The following is a 23,402-nucleotide window of genomic DNA, read 5'->3' as shown; positions in this document are numbered from 1 at the left end:
AAGCCTCTGTGTGTTATAGGCAGGGGACATTGGGTTATGCCCTCAGACATGTGCTGGGAGGCACAAAATATCTAATTTCTTGTCAAACATTTCTAACAAAGAACAAATACCTCAATTTAAGAATGTAAAAGTGACACGGCAGTTCACAAATTATGCCAAATTATTTTAGAATGGTTCTTCCTTTGATCATTCCTGATCTCTGAATGTTCAACTTGTATAAAAATTTCTGAAGAGAGGCATTTGTTGTCCCTGTCCTTGTGCAATCATGCTTATTTCAAACAACCTCTTACCACATCATGCCATTTTCATGAACGACTTCTCCAGGTAGTAAGGGAGATCCTTTGTAGTAGCAAGAGCAGCTTGGAGCAGGTACACATTTGCCATTTTCATCCATGTACATCCCCTCCTCACAGGTGCATCCATCCACAGGTGTAAACTTGATGTTGCAGGTGACATCTGGCTCACTCAGAGCTCGGCAGGTGGCTTGGCAGGAATCGATGACATACCGATAAACCAGGGACTTGGGACAGATTTGATATTTGGCTTGAGGGAAGGAAAAGGCACAAGTTATTCTAGAGGGTGCTGCAAGGGTTACTGCAGCAGTGCACAATTTATATCTGAAGCTTACAGACACATATTCAGTCTCATGGCAGCAATTAGTGTATGAACTGAATGTGGCTCATGTATCAGAAGGGACGTCTTGGACCTCTTCTAGTGTGACCATTCCATGTTCTTTCTTCTTTGAATCAAGCGCTATCCATTAAAGTAACCTGGAATGCTCACTTTTTGGAAGTACTCCCTTGCCCCTTATAGACTGCTCCAGTTTCTACATTTTAAGAGGGAGGCTTTGCTTACCATATCACAGCCTACTGATGTATGCAGTTTCTCTTGACAAGATGAGATACATTTGTTTGCTGAGGTGTTACCTTGACCAGTAGCATCACCTGGTAGTCCTGGTAATTTTAATCCAATATTTTATGATTTTACTAAGTGGTTTTATGGTATTTTTGTCATGGTTTTATTTTGTGAACCACTTTGGGACTTAAAAAACCCAAAGTGGTATAGAAATTTTCTGAAATAAACAAACTACCTTTCTATTTTATCTGAAAAATACAACTTTTGCTGCTCACCTCCTATTCTGGGCTGTGAAGATTGTTTTGGCTTGCTTATGTTCTCATTCACCATGGTCACAGTGGCAGGAGCGAGATGTGCTGGACCTTGCCACCTTATGGTGAAGGAGAACATATTTTCCTTCTGCCTCTTTTGGAGTTCCTGTATGCCTCATCCTCAGGAACCTGTCTTCTCATGTAGTTAAGACTCTGGGGGAAATTGCTGGCACCACTAAGGGATGTTTAAGCAGCAACAACCAAAACCAGAGGAGACTCCATACATGTCCCAAATTCCCCTAAAGTTTTGCCCAGGACAAGTCTGAAATGTTCCTCTTGCCCATAGATTTTCTGGTTGCAAAGTCCCTTTGATAGTTCCATAACTTACTGCAAACGCTGGTCCTCCATCCACTCAGCAGCACTCCTTTCGCAGCACAGGCTCTGACATAGGAAGAGAGTGCGGCACACATGCAGTCCTCACTCCTTTCACAGTTGCACGTGTCAAACATGCAGTTCTAGGAACATAGAGAACATCCCATTCACATTGACTGAACACCTCCCACCTCTCAGAGATGTTTCCTCTGAAGCCATCACACCACTGATGGCACAGATTCCATTTTGATCTACATGCTTTGTAATGTGGTGGGTGGGTGGGGTGGAACTTGGCTTTCAGTGTATGGCTACTTAAGGGCTTCTATCTGCTACATCCCCTCAGTAACATCTAGTAAAAGAAAAGCATAACAATATAATCACATTCAGCATTTGCTCACCCGTATTCCATTCATTGGTTGCCTTTGTAAGGGTACAGGAAATGGTGGATGTGGAGACATCATATTATGTATTTCATTGGCAACACAATTTGAAGGGTGGGGCATGCAAGTTAGTGGCAGCCACACTTCCTCTACATTGTCTAGTTAGTCCCTAATTTAATCATAAATCAGTAAAACAGCATAAAATTTACACATTTACTGCCTCTGCAAATGTAATTTACACATAGGTGTATTTCTCTTTGCACTTTCCTGGTTACTTTAAATTACTGGAGGATATAAACCACTTTGTCAGAAGTTAGGAAACAACAAGCAAGCAGAACAGAACAAGGAGATGTTTATATTCAGCAGTGGCTCAAGAAATGTATATGCTGGATTACAAGTTAAGGGGATTAATATTGAACATTAATGACAATTGGGAAGGTTGCCAGAAGGTAAATTAAAACCTTAGAGTGGTTTCTCCTGTTTGGCAAGTTCCTTTCTCACTCTCTGGGAGTTATTTTCAGGTTCAGGAAAAGAACTTGCAATGTACCGTGTGGTAAACAGCTGGATCTACTACAGAGTGGCACTTCTGGAAAGGCCCCTTTTTGCTTGTCAACAGTCCACACCAGTGGGAAGCATATTTTTCTGTGAACACAAAAGACACAAAAGATTTTTTCCTTCCCTTTTTTGGCGATTTCCCCCCCTCTGGGGCACATTTTGCAATGACACCATGAATCCATTGGGAGTGGTACTTTGCTGCCTAGTTTGGCAAACAACTATGAAGAGCTACAGATGGAAAAACTGAACTTGTTTTAAGCCAAATCCAACTTGTTTATCCCTGCAATAGCCATTTGTTTTCTTTCTGTTACAACTGCAAATTTCAGGGGAGTGGTGGTGACTGCATGTGGCTCCTGGATTACCTACTTCAGTTGTAACCCAAACAACACCTTATTTGAAATGCTCACTATGTCTCCCCTCCACTTTTTTTCCTGCTCTAGAGTTCATATGTGGTACTCATGCCATGAAGCTCATAACAGAGCCATCCAACATTATGTCTGCTGGTGGAGGAACACTGTTGGTGATCTTTGGCCAGTTACTATGCTAGGTGATCCCAAATGCTAGGTGAGCTTGAGGCAGTCACATTATCTTAGCCCAACCTATCTCACAGGACTGCTTTCTGGATAAAATGGGAGGGGAAAGAAACTTCTATGCTTCCCTGAGCATCTTGGATCCTATTTTTTACTTGTCAAGAGGATCTTTATATCTTCAGTGTCCAATGCACATACCATTTTCAATGCTGAGAGTACATGGGTTCTCAAATATGTTCCTGATGTTAGGGCAATCCGCCTGTGTCTTCCAGGTATTGGCAAAAGCAGCTGCAGTTCCTTCAATCACACCACTGATGGCTTTGAAGTCATCTGTCTGGACATTGTTGAAGTTTCCACAGAGACCTGGGACAAAGCCAGGAGGATTTTTAATCCTTCATACTATGTTTAAGAAATTTCACCATGTAATGAGAATGACCCATTGACTGACTTACCACATGTCTGCCCTTTGTGGGTTGGGTTCAAGTGCACAAAAAGTTGCATGAGAGGTACAAGCTGGATCTCTAACTGGATTCCCATATTTGTGTTTATAATTATGAAGAATGATGAAGGTCTGAAGATGGTGATGTTGGCTGTGGAAGCAGAACATAAGAAGCTTGCATATGGGATTCAGCATTTCATTTGGTGGCAGACTCAGGAGGTTGTGGCAGCTGCTAACGGGATGGGATGGGGAGTGATGTGTGCCCTTGTACTCTGCATGTGTACCATGGACAACATTTGCTTATATCAGACGTATTAACTAGTTCCATTGTTAGTAAATGAACTTCTGCTATGGAGGATAGTACTAAATTTGAACTCAGAATCCTAAGAACCTAAGAAGAGTTGTGCTGGATAGATCTAAGGCTTATCTAGTCTGATACCGTGTTTGCTAGTGTGGCCAATCAGATGCCTCTGGGAGGCCCATAAGCATGGCATGAGCTTTTCTTCTTCCCCAGCAATCCTACATGGGTAGTCTGTGACCAACACCATTTCTGTTGCCAGCTCTAGCAAGATGCTCCATCTTGATGGAACTAACTAAAGAAGAATGTTTCATCTCAGAAGTATGCTAATGGTAACTGTCTCTACCATCTGCATAAGTACAGTATTATGTTTACTAGGAATTTATTCCTGCATCAAATAGGCAACTATCACATTCTGATTGTATCATTATTGGTCTTTTGTATTTGTGTACTGTCATGTTGTCTTCAGTATTAGGGATTTTAATATGTTGTAAGCTGCCTGGAGAGTCTATGGCTAGTAGGCAGCATATACATCCATCCATCCATCAATCAATCAATCACTCCTTCCCTCTTCCTCTGCCAGCATATGGCAGCTTCTAAATCCAGACTTGTTACCTTTTGATGATGGCATGCTTGCAACATAAACAATATGCTTCCTACATAGCCCTTTTTCCCAGTCCCACAGTTGCCTACTGGTTGGAGCTGCTATACTCACCAGGCTTTCCCAGTACATCACAATTTACAAAGAAATGTGTGCATGGCATAAGTCTCTGAAGTGCAGTAAATTTGGAAACCTGCTTAAGCATGCAGCTTAGTACATATGGACCTCTGTGGTAACTGCCTTTCAACAAGTACTTGAAGAGAAGGGTCACTGGCATGGCACATAAGCTAGAGTACATATGGGAAACAGAGCTTTGCTCTTGCATGTAGAAGTATAACAGAGAAAAAGAATAACTTACATGCTGAGAAAGGCAGTTGAGTGAGGATCATATTCACGTACACAGCTCCAGTAGACTTGATCACAACTACCTGATAGAGGAGAAACGACAAGAGAACTATGAGCTGGCATAGTTAGAAAAAGTACCTCTGCCTCAGAACTTCCTTCAAAAACACTGACTTCCACTATACAAAGGAAATATGAGCTTGTTCCCATTGTGCATATCAGTGGCGAACATTGTATAGCACTAGTGGCAGTGACACTTTGGACATGAACTAGTTTTCTTTGGGAAGGCTAGTTCAGAAACGTTCCAGCTGTTCAGGAAATAAAGTTAGTTGGAAGTATGGAGCAGCTTTTATGAAGGAAGAGACAACAACTGCCCGTTTTCTGAGTTTAAATAATCACACAGGCCCCTCTGCACCAGAACAGCTTTATGGTGCAGTAATGGACTAATCAGTAGACTAAGAAATAGGAAGTCAAGGAAAGCATAGTTGAAGGAGAATTAGCCTAAAGAGGCAGACAAAACAGGGAAATGAGAAAGAGGGGAGAGAGAATGTGCAAAAAGAAAAAAGTACTGAGTATCACGGCCCAGGGATCGCAGCCTAGATGCAGATGGACAACCTCAAACCTGATGGAGAAATTCAGCCTTCATAGAATCCCAACTGAGTCCTCCTGAGTTCCCCAGATAGCCATGCTTCCTTCCCCTGTCATCATCATCATCATCATCATCATCATTGACCCACCCCTTTAGCTTTTGGCCCTGTCAGCGATTGAAATTCTGACCCCTAAATCTTCTCTGAAATTGACGTGTTGAAAGTCTTCTGTACCTCTGATCTAGACTGTGAAAAGTCCACTTTAACATTCAGGAATGTACAGAAGGAAAATTGAAGAAATTGTGGCTCCTGATAGTGAACAATTCTTATTGGGCAATTGAGAAGGGGAAATGGTGGTCAAGAAGCAATGGAAGGTTGCTCAAGGACATTCAGTTTTGTGTACTGTTTGGAATTGGTGACTCACTTCTTTTGCTACAGGTTCAGGTAACAGTGTTAGAGACAGGAATTGAAACTAGGAGCTCAATGGAGAGTGATTCTGATTCTGATAACACTGAATATGCTTCCTATCTTATTGAGGGGAAAACAGTATGCTTGAAAGTCAGTGTGCAATTCATTTTCCACACATTCATTTGGCCATCTTTGTTTTTCATACTTACAGTCTGTCCTCCAGCTATGCTGACTGCGATGCCTTTCAGGCAGGTCTCCGTATCTGTTAGCCCACACTTTCGAATTTCTCCCAGAACAGTGAAGAAATTGCTTTCACAGAGCTGGAAGCAAAGAAGCAGAGTATTTGCAACTTGCACCTTCTGAATGCTTTGTCTTAATTATCATAGTGCCTTGGAGTGAATTAGCTTATTTATTTAAAACAATTACATCCTAAGGATCCAAATTCATGTCTGCTTTGGCCCTGAGGAAGCATGCTGAGTCTAAGGAAAGGACCCATGCGACTAGCTTGTTCAGTGTGGCAGTGTCATTCAGATGCTGCCTATGCCTCAGATCCTATCGAAGTCTGAGGTGCCCTGTTTTCCAGGCCCTGTTTCATCTCTCTAGTGACTGGAGTGCTCATTTTCACAGTCTGTGAAACAAACTGTTATTCTTTCACAAGAATGAATGAAACATCCTTTCTGAATGAGGCACAGAGCCCAGCTGCTCCTTCTGCTTGCTTTGAAGGAGGATTTTAGTGCCCTTCACACGTTTAAATAAAACCTTTATTTCCTTGTGGGTTTTCTCTTTGCCTTTATATACATTCCATTATATAACTCAAGGGGGCGCTGTGGTAAGAGTAGAATTGTGAAAATATACGGGTTTCTATCATGGCGCTGACTAGGAGAATACCAGATGTTCCTTGCTCTAAAAAAAAGCTGTAGAAATGGCTGGGAAATTCGAGGGAGGCACTGGAGGAAGATGGTTTGAAGAAAAAAGCCTTTCAGACTTCTGTGAGTGAGGCACCCCATGTGCACAATAAATGTAGAGAAGCCCTCACAAGCAGCACCCGAAAGTACTGTGATACTTTATTATGGATCTACTATAAAATTTTACTGAAATAATTCTTTTTAAGAAATTGCTGATTTTCTTGGACATTTCAGGGTATAGAATATAAACGTTGATGCCAGTTCTTAGAGCTCAGTCAAACTTTCTTCTTTGCCATTTCAAAAGACAGTTTGCAATTCCTTCAAGTAATACATGAGGGAGATTTTCTATTCACAACTTCTCCCCAAAGAGTCTGTTTTGATTACCTTTGTTATGATGTAGCTGCAGTCCCCAAAAACAGAATAGCGCCTTTCATCAAATGTTGAGATGTGGGAACCTCCTTCAAGCGAGCACATTCCAGGGCAGGAAAGGCTGACACAGGCCCACTGGCCTCCCGTGCATGTGCTGAAGAAGAGACAGAAATCTTACATCCCCTGACATAAGCAAGCGGAACAAGTAAGTAAGGCTTGTTTTTTTTTTTTTTTCTTTAATTCAGAATTGCACTAAGTGCTTTGGCAGAAAGTGGCCTCAAAGGTATCATGTAGCACTGAACCTTGTTAATAATTTTATATTGCATCAGTAGACATGCAATTATAAGCTCTGTATTCCCCAACCCTCTGTGTTGCAAAACAGGCTGTCTAAAACAGGATTTACATTTAATTTGGTGTTTAAGCAAATGCTTCTTTACCATGCATCTCAGCTTGTAAAATAACTTTGCCTCCCTTAGAGCTGAAAATAATCTGCTGTCTAAAATTCTCCTTCCTATATTTTGATGTTGGATATTCTCTAACTACTAGAATATCCCAATATTTGATACCCTACTACAGTTGGTATTTTTTTGTGGTATTTGCTAGCTGGTATGGAATGGGATTTAATATTGCTGACCGACAGGCACTACATTCATTGGTATATCACAGTCATTTTTAAACTTTCAATCTTCAGGGGAGTTTTTCCACATCAAGTTCTGCCAAGGAACCTTTGTGGATTTGCTGGGGAATGGTGGCATATTACAGAACATTATGGGGCATGTTATAGGTTGTACACTCAGTATATATGGGCCAGTGCTAGGCCTCACTGTCACCAACTGTGCAGTAAAAGTGTTTCCTATAACACAGTCAAGATAACAAGGTCACTGAGCATGGCAAAGGAAGAATAGTAGTGGTGGGCAAAGCTGTCTTTCATTGTTCCTCTAACTGAGGAACACTGACTTTCCCTGAAAGAAAATTGCTGGTATATCAGTTTGATAGTACTTGATTGCTGGCATGGACAAGCATTCAGTGTTAGACTTGTAATAGTACATTTATCATAGCTTTTGATAGACATGAAACAGTAATCCATGGATTACTGTTGACACCTTATTACATTTGATATTTAAAGCCTACCAAAATCAAAATGAAACCAGAGATGTCAACAATTCCTGCATTTTGAGATAAAAGTCACATACAAAATGCAATATCAAAGTTACTCCAATTCACTCATTTGAAATTTGGAACCATGAGATCAAAAAATGTGTTATGTTTGGAATTTGTTCCAACTGGGCTTTTAAAGGCTTGGTGGCGGGGGTGCATATTGCAAGGGTTTATTTCAGAAACTGCTTGCAAAATGTAGCCTGGGGTAGATACAGTTCAGAAAAGAAAGGCAAATTTGGATCTTCCATCACACTTTTTCAACTGCAATCATTGTTTTTTTTAAAAAAACTTTAAATCACATTTTTGTTTTTAATCTGCTTTTTATTTTTAGCCACCTTGAGTACCACTTTTCAGTGAAAAGGTAGGATTCAGTGCATCATAGAAAAAGCACTGAATTCCAGATAAGGTTTCCAGTCCTTATAATCGTTTAAGATCACCTATTTAGAAAGAGAATGCACTTAAGCTATGATTCTATGGACCTAGGCATGGTACCCCAGGGACAAGAGGATTATTCAGATCTTCTCTTCTGAGGAAAGAGAGGGAGGTCCACCCTCAGAGAAGGAGATCCAACCTCACAAGGTTCTTCAAGGCTACCCAAAGGTCCTCAGCTGTTGCCATGCCAATGTGGGAGCTCAAAAGACTGAGAGGCAAAAGGGAGCAACTTTATGTGCATGCTCAGAAAGAGCTCTTAGATCTGTAGGATCTGATACCACCATATCCCTAGAACAAGAGAAGAATTACATTAGCCTGGGGGCCCATGTAATGCATTTCCCTTCCACTGGAATCAGTGAAAGGGAAAAGTGAAAAAGAAGAAGAAAGAAAATAGTCCCAAGTGTGCAGATAAACCAACCAACCATATGGCAGTCCTTTGTCAATAGCTCAGTATGAACTGAGCAGTAGTTTTCTTACCATGAAGTGCACTGGGTTGAAAAGGAAGTTCCTGGAGCATAGGTACCCCCGTTGTAAGTACAGTAACAGTCCTTATTTGGGATGCAGCCAGAGTTGTTAATGTCATCAAACACAGTGCCTAGAAGATGATATATTCGCTGTTGAGTTATTCATGTAGATTTCATTATGTTTCAAAATGGTGGAGTGCAAGATGTAATTCAACTGACATTAGTGGTGTAGTCTTGGTATAAAGGACCCCTACCAGGGAGCAATTTTACAGTTGCACAGGGAGGGCAGCTGTAGAAACTGTATTAAAACATAGTCTGGAGGTAAGGTGTGTGTTTTGCTCTTTTTTAAGAGCATACAAATCACTAGGCTAGAACAGTGCCTTGACCCATCTAGTTGAGCCCATTTCATTTCATTTCATTTCATTTGAAGCTTTCTATACCACTCCACTCCCAAATAGATTCTGGAGTGGTAAACAGTACCAGGTTAAAACAAATAAAGGCATAAAAACAACACATAAAAACATTAATAAGAAGTAACATTAAACCTGAGAGTGGTCAACAAGAAAGGCTTCCTGGTACAATAGTATTTTCTGCACAAATTTTTTTTCCAGGATTCAGCTTTGGTTTACTGGCCCTCAGCCAGCTCATCACTGAGTCCAAGCCCTGATCCAGGACTTACACAGCCTCTCCTGATTCAGTTGTCACAGAGAGACTGAGCTGAGTGCCTTCAGCTCAAGATCCCTTACTACCTGCTCCCAGCAGCTTCCAATATATGTTAAACACCACTGGGGACAAGATGGTTCCCTGAAGAACCTATAGCTCAACTGTCATGGATTCAAAAAATAGTCACCCAATGTTACTTTCCAAAATGAACCCCACAGGACTCCTCCTCCTGTCCTCTTCTCACTGACCAGGCAGATTCCTCTCTCATAGTGCTACAACTGGCTTAGATGGCTTTAAAAGTGGGTGAGCCAGATTGATGGAGGACAGGTTCTATCCATGGCTATTAGCCATGGCAGCCACAACACTCTTGTGTTATTAATTAATTCTATCTATAATCTGTGCAAGAACCAATGTTCTTTGGGTGGAAGAGAGATAAAAAACAGATGTGGAGACCAAGTGAGGAGGCCATCTCAGGCAGCAGATGTTGGGAGCAATAGGCAATAGGGGAAGTGCTGAAGAGCTATGTGTGCCCATGGCTTTCCTAGCCTGCCCCCAGCCAGCCTGTGTACCTTCAGATGTGACAGATGACAATGAAGCCGGATTCAACTACCTGTCTGGTTTGTGATGCCATCTTGTTCTTTGGCTCAGGCAGCAAACTCCTCACCGCGAGGAGCACTACTCCTATCATGCCCTCTTTATGGGCTTCCCATACATTTGGCTAGCTGCTGTTCTCCCCAAGAGGCTGGACTAGATAGGTGAAAGGAGGATCCCCATCATTTTAGCTGCTTTTTGTATGATGTCCCCTATGCTATTCTTCCCTTATTGAGGTCGGGCAAAAGACATAATTTTATAACATTCAGAAGCATCTCTGCTCATGTTGCTCTCTTAACTGCCGGGGCCAAACACTAAAGGCACTAAGTGACACTAAAGGCATTGCTAGAAAGCATATTGGGCTATGTTTTAACTGAATTGTAGGTGTGTGCCCCCATTTCATTGAGATTGCCCCATGCAGGGCAGGGAGATCTAACTCTTCCCTTCTCTGTCAAGATGCCAATGAAAATTGCCCCTCTGCATTAAATGCCATAAATAAATAAAATAGAAGAATTCTTTTTAAAAATCTAAACGCATTTAGACACTAGGGTAAGGCATTCCTCTTTAAATAGGCATTTACCCTATATGAATTTTACTGCAGGCTCCCCATTGTTTTTAATTACTTTTAATGTTTGATTATAATTGTAATACTTTCATGTTTGTATGATCATTTTTTATTTATTAACTTTGTTGTTTGCTTTTCTGTTTTTAAATCATCCCAGAGCATTTGTCAACGTGTGTAGTACACAAAGCTAATAAACAAACACACCAATAAACCAACCAACTAACCTAGTGCATTGTCTGCATTGTCTGCAGCATAAGGGCATCAGCATTGACTTACCTGGGGGACAGAAGCAGCCGTCCATACAGTGTTCTTCACAGAGCTGGGACCTTTCAGCATTGGTACAAGTATCAGAGCAGGGAGATCCACATTCTTGGTGCTGCATGTTGAAAGGACATGACTTGGCTGAAAGCAGAAAAGAATGATGAGGTTCTAGATTGTTCTTGTATCCTATATTGTTGTTTTCTCTCAGTTTGAATTGGTAGTAAATAGAATGTTAACAGTTACTGGTTTATGTTTTGGTCCTCTGCAATGCATCATGCAATAGTGGATGGAAAACTAGTCTTGTAAGGAAAATGGAAGGTGACTATGAAAGCAGGGAGAGTATATGATGGTCCTGTTCAAATACTTGAAGTGCTGTCACATGCAAGAGGGCACTGGCTTGTTCTTCCAGACGGCAGGACTAGATTAAATGGCCTTTATAGGTGGATAGATTTCAGCTGGCCATGAGGAAGAACATCTTACTAGTAAGAGCATTGTGACAATGGAACCAAGTACATGGGAGTTGTGTGTGTGTGGGGGGGGTGTTCTCTCTTGATGGGTGTCTTCCGTCAGGGATGCTATAGGTCTGGATGTTCTGCATCAGGGACAGGATTGGAGTAGATGGCTTACAAGGACCCTTCTACCCAACTTTATGAATTTGGTGCTAAGGAACTCCTGGAAATGTGAAGGTCCCTTTTAGAAAGGTCCTTACCACACAGATCTTGAGTTCGCCACTCAAGTGGCTGTCCACCAGCATGGGCACACTGCCTGGAGTATTCAGCAAAGGTGTCACAAACACAGACTTCGAGCACAGACTTATCGCAGTTGCACAGATCTTGAATGCAAGCATTAATGTAATCATGGACATCAACTAGTGCATTGCAGCTGATGAATGCTTCACCAGTCAATATGTTTTGACAGACAGTACTCTGGAAGGAAGAAATAAGCAGTGGTAAGATGAAAGGCACTATAAAGCATTGATTAGCTACTGAACAACTATTGATTTTGACCACCAATATTTATAAGTTGGCATTTATTTCCAAGAATTCATTTTATTTCTGCATTCCCTCAAGCAAAAGGTAAGGGAAATAAAAATAAAAATAGGTTTCCCTTAAAAAAAGGCATGAAAACATACAAACAATCAAAGATCCTTACAAATTCATGGCTGCAGTTGCTTCTGGAAAATGGCAGAGGATCTTCGCATTGCTCCGTGGGCCCATCCATTTTCTGCATGTTGCCAAATTGCACAGGATCCAGCTTGACATCTGCAGAAGGATAAAGGTAAAGGTTTCCCCTTGACTTAATGTCCAGTCATGTCTGACTCTAGGGGGCGGTGCTTATCTCCGTTTCCTAGCTGAGGGAGCCAGCGTTTGTCCGCAGACAGTCTCTGTGGTCATGTGGCCGGCATGACTAAACACCGAATTGCACGGAACGCTGTTACCTGCCCACCAAAGTGGTACCTTTTTATCTACTTGCATTTGCATGCTTTCGAACTGCAAGGTTGGCAAGAGCTGGGATGGAGCAACGGGAACTCACCCCATTGTGCAGATTTGAACTGGCGACCTTTTGATCAACCAGCCCTGCAGCACAGCAGTTTAAACCACTGTGCCACCTGCATAACATTATTTTCAAAGTGACATTCTAAAATTGTGCATGCAGGAGGAACAGCTCACCAATCTGGGAGAGCCAACTCTTGAATCTGGAGTGGAGCTGGTCACTGCTAACTTTGGCCCTACATAAGGGCCAAATTGCACATATAACTAAATTTGTTGGTATAGTTGATGTCATCTTCTAATTTTCTGCACTTTTGTGTAAAGAAATCAATGGACACTTTTTTCCCCTTCTTTTTAAGACCTGTGCCCCTCAGGTGGAGGGGAGGTTGGAATTTCAAGACAAAAACAAGTAGGCAGTGGAAAGTTAAACCTTCCTTCCCCTGTATGCATTTAAATGAAAGTGAAGAAAGAACAGCATCAACACTATTAACAGAAGGTGTATTTGGCCCTTTTCAAGTAATAAATTCAGATTGGTGAGCTGGAGATGCCAATTTCCTGCCCCACCATTACAGATTCAAGGCTCTCCTCACTTGACATGAACTCCAGCCCCCATTCTCACATTGTAAAAAGAAAGTCGGGTGCCCCGTTCCCACATTATAAAAAGAAATCCAAGTTTTAAAGGGGCATTGAATGTTTGCTTGATTCATTACAAAAAAAGAGAAGACACAAAAACAAAGCTAAACTAAGCCTCTATAAACTTAGGTTGGTTCAAGATCACTACAACAGACAAGCCTTTTAAAATGCTACACAGCAGTCAAAGCAACAATCTTTCACTAGAGTGTTTGCCAAAATAAACATTGTCATTTTACAGATGAACTGAGACATATCCCACTTTGAAAGGCAATAAAAAGGGACTGCCTGCGTTGTTTCTGTTACTTACTGTTTGAAATGAATTCATTGTATGTTGGGATTCCATTGAAGTCTCCACAAAGACCACAAGTTTGATTAGCATATTTCTTATTCAGTTCCAGCTAAAACAAGATAGAAAAAGCAAGTTTTAACTATAGCAAACAACTAAAAGTAATGAGTGTCACAAATGCAAATTAGCATTGATGGTAGGTTTTGTATGAGATTGGTGAAGTTAGTTGTAGTGATGAACCCAGTATGTACAAACAAGCTCATAACTATGTATTTGGACTGCTATCTAATGGCTGAGGGTAGCATTTTTTTCCCTCTCCAGTTATGAACTTATCAATGAATTTCCATGACAAAATGATTATGATTTGGCATGACATCATGGTATACCAAAGATTAGTCTGTTGTGGATGAGTAAATGCAAGCTCTAGACGAGCGCTCTTCCCCTTCTCCCATGGTGTGGTAGACACAAGGAAAGGTTAATCACACTTGACAGCAATGTAGCTCAAAAATGTAGTTAATGTTAACTGTGCTTGGTTCAACAAGCCAGCTTCATAATCCAAAGTCTGAGGTCAGTTTTAAACAAACCACAGTTAATATTAACCACAGTTTGTTGCATTGGGATGACACAGCCAGCTGCCATTGGTCTAAAGCAGAAGTGAAAGCCTGTACACTTTCCTGGCAACCACAGTGGAGAGGAGGGAGAGGATATGAACCTGAGACTTGTTGCAGCTTGTTTGTATAATGCTTAAGTATAGACTAGTTTCATCTGAACACAGCCAGTGGCCAAAACATACAAAGTATCCAAGTACCTAAAGATCTAACAGGAAATACTCTCATTACAGTCCATCTTAAACAGTTTGAACTGAGTGGTGAACAGTTCCTGTACATTTTCTAGCATGTACAAAGAAAGGCCTTCCCACAAATAGATTTGATTACATGAAGAGAGAAAGTCCTATTTAATAACCACTTGTATTAGGTTGGATGTAGATTTAGTCATACTCAAACTAGACCCATGGGAATCACACGCCCAGACTTACAAAACCTCCAGTATTAGAAGCAGTATACCTATGAATGCTAGTTGCTGAGGAATGTGGGCCTCTGAAAAGAGCAGCATTGCCCTCGTGTCCTGCTTGTGGAGTTCTCGTGGGCATCTGGTAGGCCACTGCAGGAACAGAACACTGGACGAGATGTGGCCTCAGGCTAATCCTGCAATGTTCTTCTTATGTTCTTAATGCCACTTCAGTTACTCATGCAATGCCCTTTTTTAGTGTATATTTCCTTGTTTTCAATTCAGAATCATCACCTCTAATTAGGGCAGTGTTTTATTGTAATCTTCCATTATATTACCTTTCAAAACTTTAAACACCTGTGGTAAATTTTGCCTAGTGACTGCTATTGTGCTCCATCTTTGAAAACTATGTAGTTCCCTAAGAATGTAGCTGAATTACTTGGAGAGCCTAGAGATAAGCAAGCTTTGAGAATGAGGCCATGGTGGAAGGCAATTCAGTAAAAATCCACCCAGCCCCTGCTGCTATTATCTTTTCCCTCTGCCACTTTAAGCAAACCCAACAAGTAATTCCCAAAATCAAATTTTAAATTCCTTGCAATATCTGGAATTGATTCTTACCAGAAGGCCATCCTCTTGGTTCCACATCAATATCAGGCTTAACTTGGCACCAACATACACATAACCTGATCTCCTCTCAATCAGGATTCCTAAATGGCTGTAAGGCAACTGTTCACTGGAAATAAAGCAAATTGCAACTGATGGTGAAGATGACAAATAGATAACTTCTCACAAATATCTGTGTCAACTTTTTAACAGCCAAATCTTCCATGTCACCCTACTTTCCTTCCACAATATGACTGGAGTTTGTAGCAGTGAAATAACAGAAATATGAATGCTCACAAGAGAAGGAACTTACGATTTGCCATTGACAATAACAGAGTTTACGGTCAGTTCAATGGTGACTCCATCAATTTTCATGATCACATGACCAATAACGGTAGTATTGTGTACCACAGAGCGCCTTATTTGGATGTTGAAGTCTTCATAGCTGGATTTGCAGTTGGATGCAAAGACATAGTTGCAGAGCCCGGGGAAACGATAGATGTCTCCATCAAAGGTCTTGAAATGAAAGTTGCCCCATGTGCTACACACTCTCTCATTGTGAGCAGCGTTTCCAGCTGTGGATGCAAAGCAATCTGTAAGGCTCTCCTGGAAGCCATGTGTGTACCCATCCAACCAAAAATCACGTTCTTAATTTATCTTCTAAATTGGGGGTGCAGAAAGTGCAGCCCTTCCCTGGTGGCTCCATAGGAAAACAGAAAAAGATTCTAGGAACAGATCCTGTGGTGACTATCACAGGTGCCTCATAGGAGCATCCTGAGGGAGCAATGCTTGAAGGGTCCTGCGTGATTCTTGAGACGCTCTAATACCAAGGATCCTATAGCAGGAACTATCAAACTAATTTCTAAAGTATTTTCTCTCTCTTTGTTCCTAGGGGGAAAAACTAAGTGACAGAGCGTGGGAAGCTAAAACGATGGATCAGAGGAGAGCAAAGAGCCAGGAGTCAGGATTCTTTGATGGCTGTTTGAAAATGGGCACTTCTGGAAGGAGGCTTGGATCTAGGCCTCCGAAATGATTTTGGATAGGAGTTGGATCTGAGTAAGTGAGCATATTCATGGTGTGTGTGGGTTGTATACAGTAGTCCCGCGAAATTCGCAGGGGTACTTTCCTAAAGCACCTGCGAATTGTGAAAAACTGAATTTGGTGCCAGTGATGGGTGCCGGCTGCCAAGGCGGTGCGGGCAGGAGACGCGGGCGGGCGGGCGCACGCGTGGCGAGGCAGGGAAACGGGTGGGCGCATGCAGAGATCGTTTCCTCCGAGCTTACTCGCAAGGAGATCGGCTGGACTCGCTCGGAGAAATCCCGCGAAAGACTGAAGCCGCGAACGCTGAACTGTGACTTCACAGGGGTATACTGTAAATTAGTTGAAAGTGAATGTGTGTGTGTGAATGTATATGTGTGGGCTTCCTAACCCAACCCAGTGGACACCCAAAGTTCTTGTGGTTGAAAAGTTTGCTTGCCCCGTTCTGCGTCTACATTCCTATAAAGGAGCTCTGCATAATATTCCCTTGTTTGACCTCAGTCCTGTACCTGTTCCTTCACCTCTGGGCCCATCAGTATTTTCCCTTTCTCCTGTGTTTCTCCCCTTTTTTAACTAACATGCTAAATAGTTCACACTTCAGTCCCTCCATCTCCTGTGCTGTAGTACTGTTGCTGAAGTCCCACTGAAATGAATGGAATTAAGCTTAAGTCACTGGTATGAAGATTCCAGGCTAAAAAACATGGATTTGAAATTTGGCCTACTTACCCTTGACAGCCAGAGTTGTTTTCAATGGAGGGAAGGTGGACACAGGGCTCACAGGAGCTACTGTAGAAAAAACTGAAAGGAAGAGATGCTATTACAGCAGCTGGAATAAGCACATCTGCAATGTTATTGCAAAAAGAGAGTCAGATATCGCCAACCCTCATTAGAACAAAGTTCTAATGCTAAGGTGCCTTTGGGTCTCAGTATCGCTCTGCTTTTCTCTGCTCACTTTTGGCACTTTGGACTCCAGCATTTTAAAATAAAAACACTGAATTGAAAACCAAGCAGCTAGTAAAATAATCCTTCCAGCAGAGGTTGTAAGAATGATAGCAATCTTTCTGTGATACTAACAGTCCCATCCTCTGTGCATTTGCTTGAAAGTAAGTCCATTTATTCACAAATAAATAGGCACCAAATTGCAAATAAAATAACTGTTAATGAAAAGGAAATACAAAGATTTTCTTTTTATTGATATGCTTACTTGGAAGTAAGGATGATTTATCTCTGTCAAAGTACTATCAAAGTTATTGATGTCTCACCATTACTTTTGTCAGAAATTAAAGGTCATAAGTGTTAAAATTGGTATCCATTCTAACACTAGTTTACTAAAAGGATGCCAAGTTTTCTTAGGTAATTAGGCATTGCTCACATAGTTAAATCTGATACCAGCCCCTCCTAGCTAAAAGCACCCATACTGATTATTATTTTCCGCCTTTACAGAATGCAAGAGCCTCTTGCAAAGGCATGCAATGGGAGAGAGAGCAAACTCTTTGGTACAGAGTATAAATGGAAGAGGAAATATATTCCTGTTTCAATGGCTGGCAAACTATGACTAAGTTCTATGGACAATTTCATTGTGGAAAGTGCATACAAAGACCTTGAGATGGAATTATCTTACCATCTCAAAGACAAAGAACACAGCCTTATAACAGTGTGGTACTCTTGTGTAACTGCACTGAGTTTGGCATGAGGAATGGAGACAACGCTGAAATTTGACTATAGACTTGTTCTGATGCAGGGAACCCTTTCAGCTTCCTTACACAAGTATCTACCCTATGCAACACACAGGACACAGCATCATCCAGGAATGCTGGGAAAGAAGGATCCTTCCTTTCCCCTTACAGACCATCTTATCAGCATAGGATTGAGGGCTGGTCATATGCACAGGACTTTCCTGTGAATTGACTTATATTACTTGGGGCATCAAACTCTTGGTAAATTCCAGAACAGCCTCTTGTGTATTCTGCAACAAGAGACACTGAGGAGATGTATGAAGGATGTCCAGCATAAGACTTGTTATTTTTTTTATGTCTTTATATGCCTTGGAAGTGGGAGAGGGGAGTGATTCCTCTGTCTGTGGGGCTCCTAATCCATTGCAGTTTTCATTCTGAGCTTTTTAGGTGCTTTTCATGATGCTCCATGGTAGAAAAGCTATTTTGGGGGTGAAGTTCAGCACCGTGAATAATGCTGAAGTTCCACTTATTACTATTTCAAGGCCCTCTCTGAATGCGTAACACAAGCCAAAATTTCTAAATTAAAGAAAATTTCTTAATTTAGATTGTTTGTTGTTAACACAGATTGTGAAATCTGATTTGTATTATGTTGAATCTTACGAGAAGGGGAATCCTAGGCCAGATCATTCTGGCTGTTATCTGCACTAAGCAATGAAAGCTGATAACTAAGGCATGCTACAGCATATGCTTAATTCCCTCCCATTGAATTCTATGGGACCTCAAAAGTGTTTGATCTTGGCTATATAATGCCCAGGTTCTATCTACATTTCTTTAATTTTTGCCCTTCCCTGTAAGTTCTCTCAAAATTGTTGCTCTTACTTTAGCTGAAAGAACCCAGGGTTCTGATGCACATTAGCTAAATAGATGATATACAATTTATTTGAGGTGGGACACTGCTATTGCGTGCGATGTAAGCAACTTTATCTAATTACTCAGGAACATAAGAATGCATACTGATAAAATTAGCATATGGATATGCAGAGTCTTCTTTGCAGGCATTTGGAAGGGATGGAATTTGTGCGTAAGTATAAAAAGGGATGTATTATATTAATACCATGGGTGTAGCACCTGTACACCCATGCTCACTCAGACTCTATATGTACACCTATTCTATGCAAATATAGTTCTAGATTAGATATCTCCATGGTGTATTAGTTTTTGTGTACTCTGTTGCAGATGAAAATGAACATAATCTCAATATAAACAGAATTTTATCCAGTATACACTATCTGAGAATCTACGGTCATTGTCCTACATGTTTTCATGGATAACCATGTTAGTTACTTGGAGGGCTCAACTTTTACTTTAAAACAAAAAAGTACAGATATAAGATAAGCAATTAGTTACTGCATAAACTAAAACTAAATAGAAGTAAACACATATTCGTTTAGCTTTTTTATTGCTGCAAAGTTACCAGCCATGAGGCTGGGAGGCAAAACTATGGGAAAGAGGAGTCAGAGGAAGCAAGAATACTTGCACCTGGGCAACTGCTAACGGAGATCCTGAGCAATCCCTGGGCATGTGCACTAAAGCCCTACCATATCCTTTTCTTCATCTGTGTCTGGAACTTCCATGCCATTGAGGACTGTTCAGAAGTTGCGGCTTGTTTAAAATTCAGGAGCCACACTGTTAACTGGAACAAGAAGGTCTGAACAACTAAGAGCCATTCTGGCCTGCCGACATGCTTCCAAGTCCAATTCAAGGTGCTGGTTTTAAGTGATAAAGCCCTGCATGGCTTGGGACCACAATACCTGACAGAACACCTTTCCTGATCTGAATTTACCTGATGCTGGAACTGACAGCAGCAGCCTTCCTTCAAATACCACTTCAAAGGGTGGCTCAGAGGGAGACAACAAAGAAGAGGGAATTTTCAGTGATGCCCATCCCCCCCACATTACGGAATGACCTCTCCCCTGAGGCCCAGCTGGTGCCAACACTGCAACTTCTCAACATCAGTCTTAGATTGCCCTGTAATGCTCACCCGCATCCAGCCTTTTCAATTTTATATTGGAATGTTACGCTGTATTTTGCTGTATGTTATTATCTATTCTATTATTGTACATGTTGTGAATTGCTGTGTGCACTACCCAGAGCGCTTTCAGAAATGAAATGAACAATGACAGTAATAGTAGTAATGATAATGCCTCAACGTGGCAATACTCAGTCCTGGTGAGGGATAACATTGTGAAAACCTTTCTTACAAGAGGCTTTGTTTTGGTCTCCATTTACTGCTGACTCTCCCATTCCAAACCCACACATTTTTATTTGGTGTCGCTGCTTCATTCCTTTCTACTCAGTTTTACCTACATGTTATATTTTAATGCAGTGTTGATTCCCTTTTGGTCAAAAGTCTCTCAATTGTAGTCTGTTTTCTTTCCCACCCCTAGTCTCCATTCTTCCAAATTTTTCCCTTCTCTAGCACCTAGTGGTCTGGAAGGCTGCCCTGCCATTGTTGGAGTTTCCCAAACTAGTGTGCAACAGGTAAATGGCACCCTGCCAAATCCTGGTGCGCGCTGTTCCTTTTGCTCCCATACCTCTTTCTGCACTACAAACTTCTCCTGCCCAATGACTACACTTTGCTCCTCTTCTTTCTTAACCACTCGCAGATTTTATTGCTACCAGTTGACTTCTGCCTCTCTCTCATTCTCATAATCTACTCCCAGTACATTCTGCAAGCTGATAGCTCACCATATGTGCTATGCCAGACAATGCCTGCCTCTGTCCACTGTGGTTGCTTCATCTGTTGCCATTAGGTTGTCTTTTCTCTTCTAATCTGTGCCAGCCTCCAAATGAAACACACTGAAAGCTTGGAGCTTGGCTGTAGCTAAGGTGTTACTCCAGTATTTGCTATTCTTCAGCCCAGTGGCAGCCTGCCAGCGTTGACTCCCAAACTGTGCCAAGCAGTTTATATCTGGGGTGCTGCCAACATTTCTGTGCCCCCCACTGTTTCCTGGACAAGAAATGATGCTGCACAGTTGGTTTTGGTTGCTTCAGCTGCTATGACCTGAACCAGTTGGCTCTAATGACAGGAAAGGGGATTTCTGACTAAATATTGGGAAGAATGTTCTGATGGTATGAGCAGTGATGGCCAATGGAATAGACTGCCTCTGAAAGTTGGCCAATTGTTAAGCAGAGCCTCAGGGGCCATCTCTTGGGGATACTACAATAGTGGATTTCCTGCATTGGCAGGGGATTGGAGACCTTGGATGTTACTCCCAACTCCATGATTCTGCCTCTCTCATGCTAGACCACTCTGGGACATTTAGTGTAGGGAAAAGCCCAGGCACAGCTGTTGTATGTTCTCTGCCCATGTGCTGCTGCCCATTTCGATGAGAAAGACACAAGTGTCTATGCTGACAGAGTGCTCATTGCCCTGCTCCCTGCAACAGGAGAAGAGATTGTGTCCACCTGCTCCTGCCAAGTAATCAGTTCTGCTCTTTCCCCATGACTGGTTGCCGTGATCCCATCCTACCCATCAACATCTGCACCTGCCCATTTAGCCAACTATGGTTAAAAACACCTACTGTCTTGTGGCTGCTGCACAGAGATGTAGTCATCATACGTTTGGTCATACTGCTGGTCTTCGTAATGGGATTGCTGGTCCTGATACTGGGATTGCAGGTCATCATACTGGAACTTCTGATCTTCATATTGGGACTGTGGAATGTCATATTGGGCTTGGACTGTGGTAACAATTACAAAAGCAAACAAGAATGGTTATGGACTTCATTTAGCTATTGATCTGTAACAGTGTGGCGAATGGTGAACTCCCAAGATCCACCAAGGCTATTAAACAATTAAAACATTTTTATCCAGCCTATCCACTAAATTGTACCCAAGGCAGCCAACAAAACACCAGATAATCAATGGAGTATCTGACTAAATTACAGAATTCAAAGCAGGAAGGAATCTTCTGGGATAATTTCTTTCTCTCTCCTCCTTCAAAAGTGCACAGATACACATAGTTATTTTGGGTTGCTGTCTAAAACAGAAGAAAGTATGAGAAATTACCTGGGGAAGTTATCCCAGACTATTTAAAAGACTCCATCCTGCTCTTCAGATGTGGGAAGTAGCATGTAGGAGAGCTATGCATGTCAGTTCCATTTGTTCCCATGCTAGTAAGCTCAGGTGGTTCTCCCAATTGTAAATTGAATTCACTCAGATTTAGTCATATAGATAACTACTCCAGGAATAGGCACTCCATTGGTCTTTTACCAGAAATCCATCTAATTCTAACTAGGTATACCAGAGATTGCAGCTGGGACTTTTACATATAATGTACATACTATACTACTGACTTATGCTTTTCTCCCAGCAATTACTGACAATATTGTTTCTTGATTTCCAGGTCTGTTTCACACAATCTGCAATCTGAAGATACTTTACATATGGTGGAGCAACAAGGCCTATTCATACACCCAGCATGTGGTTGCATGTCTTGTAGCTGTACAAGCATATGAACATGCAGGTTTGGATCTAGACTTAGGCAAATCCCTTGAGATCAATGAGAAAATCCCTTTAAATCAATGGGGCTCAACTTAGTCATGATTAATCTAAATCCCACTGATTTTAAAGGGCCCATTTGAAATATGCCTAAGTCTGGATCCAGCCCACAGAGTGTCCCATCTGGATCCAACCTGTTCTTGAAATAGAAGTATTATGGATATCCTATGTTCATGCAACAGCATAATGTTACTTCAGATGTGTGCCTTGTTGGACCTATATACAATGTCAGATTACAGACTGAATGAACTGATCTTCAGAGCATAGTAACAATTTCCATTATGGCAGTAGTAGCTCATCATGTTTTGAAAAGTGAAAGTTTAGCTTTTGCACACCCTTCCTTAGAACCCAATACCATGAAGAATAGCAGCTCTGCCTGATGAGAGCAAGAAATGTTTTTTAGCACCATCTGAGCTCAACCACGATCAATAGTATGCTCCTAGACAATCTACAAATAGGACTGGGTGGCAGGAGGGCTCTCTCATTCCTGCCATCCACCCTTTCTCCACAGTTGCATTAGAATTGTACTGCCTCTGAACATAAGTGTTCCATTTTAGCAATATGTCTGGTAGCCCAGTGAATATTAGCCATGATAGTCTGGTGGAACATCCATGTAGATCTGTCCTCTATATTTTTTCCGAGTCCTCTTTCAAAGCTTTATAAGGAAGTGACCATGCTTTAATCTTATGCAATCAAATTCCTTACTTGGAGGTTGTGCAAAGATGAAGAACTTTCTCTTCCCTTGTTCTGAATCCGTGACCAGCTAATTTCATTCAAGGAAGGGGTAGGAAATTTATCTGTGGCCACACAATTCATAACTTTATTCATCTCTACCATTCACCCGTTAGTCACCTTCCTCCATACAACTAAAAAGCCCCAACTACTTTAGTCTTTGCTCATATGGTAAGTGCTCTGACCTGTGGATCATTTTGGTTGCTCTTTCCTGTTCCTGAGATGTGGTGGCCTCAGAACTGTGGTGGCCTCAGAACTGTGCAGCATTCTGAGTGCAGCTACACTGAAGATTTCTGTAAAGATGCTACGCTGCCAGGTATTTTATTTTCGATCCATTTCTTAATAAG

The 23,402-nt window shown here is 41.6% G+C and overlaps 1 protein-coding gene across 1 annotated transcript in view; it reads right to left on the bottom strand.

Moving 5' to 3' along the window:
- Positions 1 to 23,160, bottom strand: part of MUC5AC (mucin 5AC, oligomeric mucus/gel-forming) — a 51,783-nt gene extending 28,623 nt beyond the window's left edge. Inside the window, exons 1-19 of the mRNA XM_044426080.1 lie at positions 23,029 to 23,160; positions 21,709 to 21,802; positions 21,345 to 21,503; positions 16,811 to 16,882; positions 15,360 to 15,621; positions 15,062 to 15,176; positions 13,457 to 13,547; positions 12,179 to 12,288; positions 11,736 to 11,952; positions 11,042 to 11,167; positions 8,960 to 9,077; positions 6,908 to 7,046; positions 5,824 to 5,938; positions 4,640 to 4,705; positions 3,396 to 3,533; positions 3,142 to 3,306; positions 2,406 to 2,500; positions 1,495 to 1,621; positions 291 to 543 (exon numbers count right to left, since the gene is read on the bottom strand). Coding sequence (XP_044282015.1) covers positions 291 to 543; positions 1,495 to 1,621; positions 2,406 to 2,500; positions 3,142 to 3,306; positions 3,396 to 3,533; positions 4,640 to 4,705; positions 5,824 to 5,938; positions 6,908 to 7,046; positions 8,960 to 9,077; positions 11,042 to 11,167; positions 11,736 to 11,952; positions 12,179 to 12,288; positions 13,457 to 13,547; positions 15,062 to 15,176; positions 15,360 to 15,621; positions 16,811 to 16,882; positions 21,345 to 21,503; positions 21,709 to 21,802; positions 23,029 to 23,160 — 2,594 coding nt within the window. The remainder of the gene's footprint in view (positions 1 to 290; positions 544 to 1,494; positions 1,622 to 2,405; positions 2,501 to 3,141; positions 3,307 to 3,395; positions 3,534 to 4,639; positions 4,706 to 5,823; positions 5,939 to 6,907; positions 7,047 to 8,959; positions 9,078 to 11,041; positions 11,168 to 11,735; positions 11,953 to 12,178; positions 12,289 to 13,456; positions 13,548 to 15,061; positions 15,177 to 15,359; positions 15,622 to 16,810; positions 16,883 to 21,344; positions 21,504 to 21,708; positions 21,803 to 23,028) is intronic.
- Between the last annotated feature and the right edge of the window lie 242 nt (positions 23,161 to 23,402).

This window comes from Varanus komodoensis, unplaced genomic scaffold (assembly GCF_004798865.1).
Source record: "Varanus komodoensis strain SLA01 unplaced genomic scaffold, ASM479886v1 scaffold16, whole genome shotgun sequence".
Classification (NCBI taxonomy): Eukaryota; Metazoa; Chordata; class Lepidosauria; order Squamata; family Varanidae; genus Varanus; species Varanus komodoensis.
The sequence above is the reverse complement of the archived record's forward strand: the minus strand, read 5'-3'. Positions and strand labels throughout refer to the sequence as shown.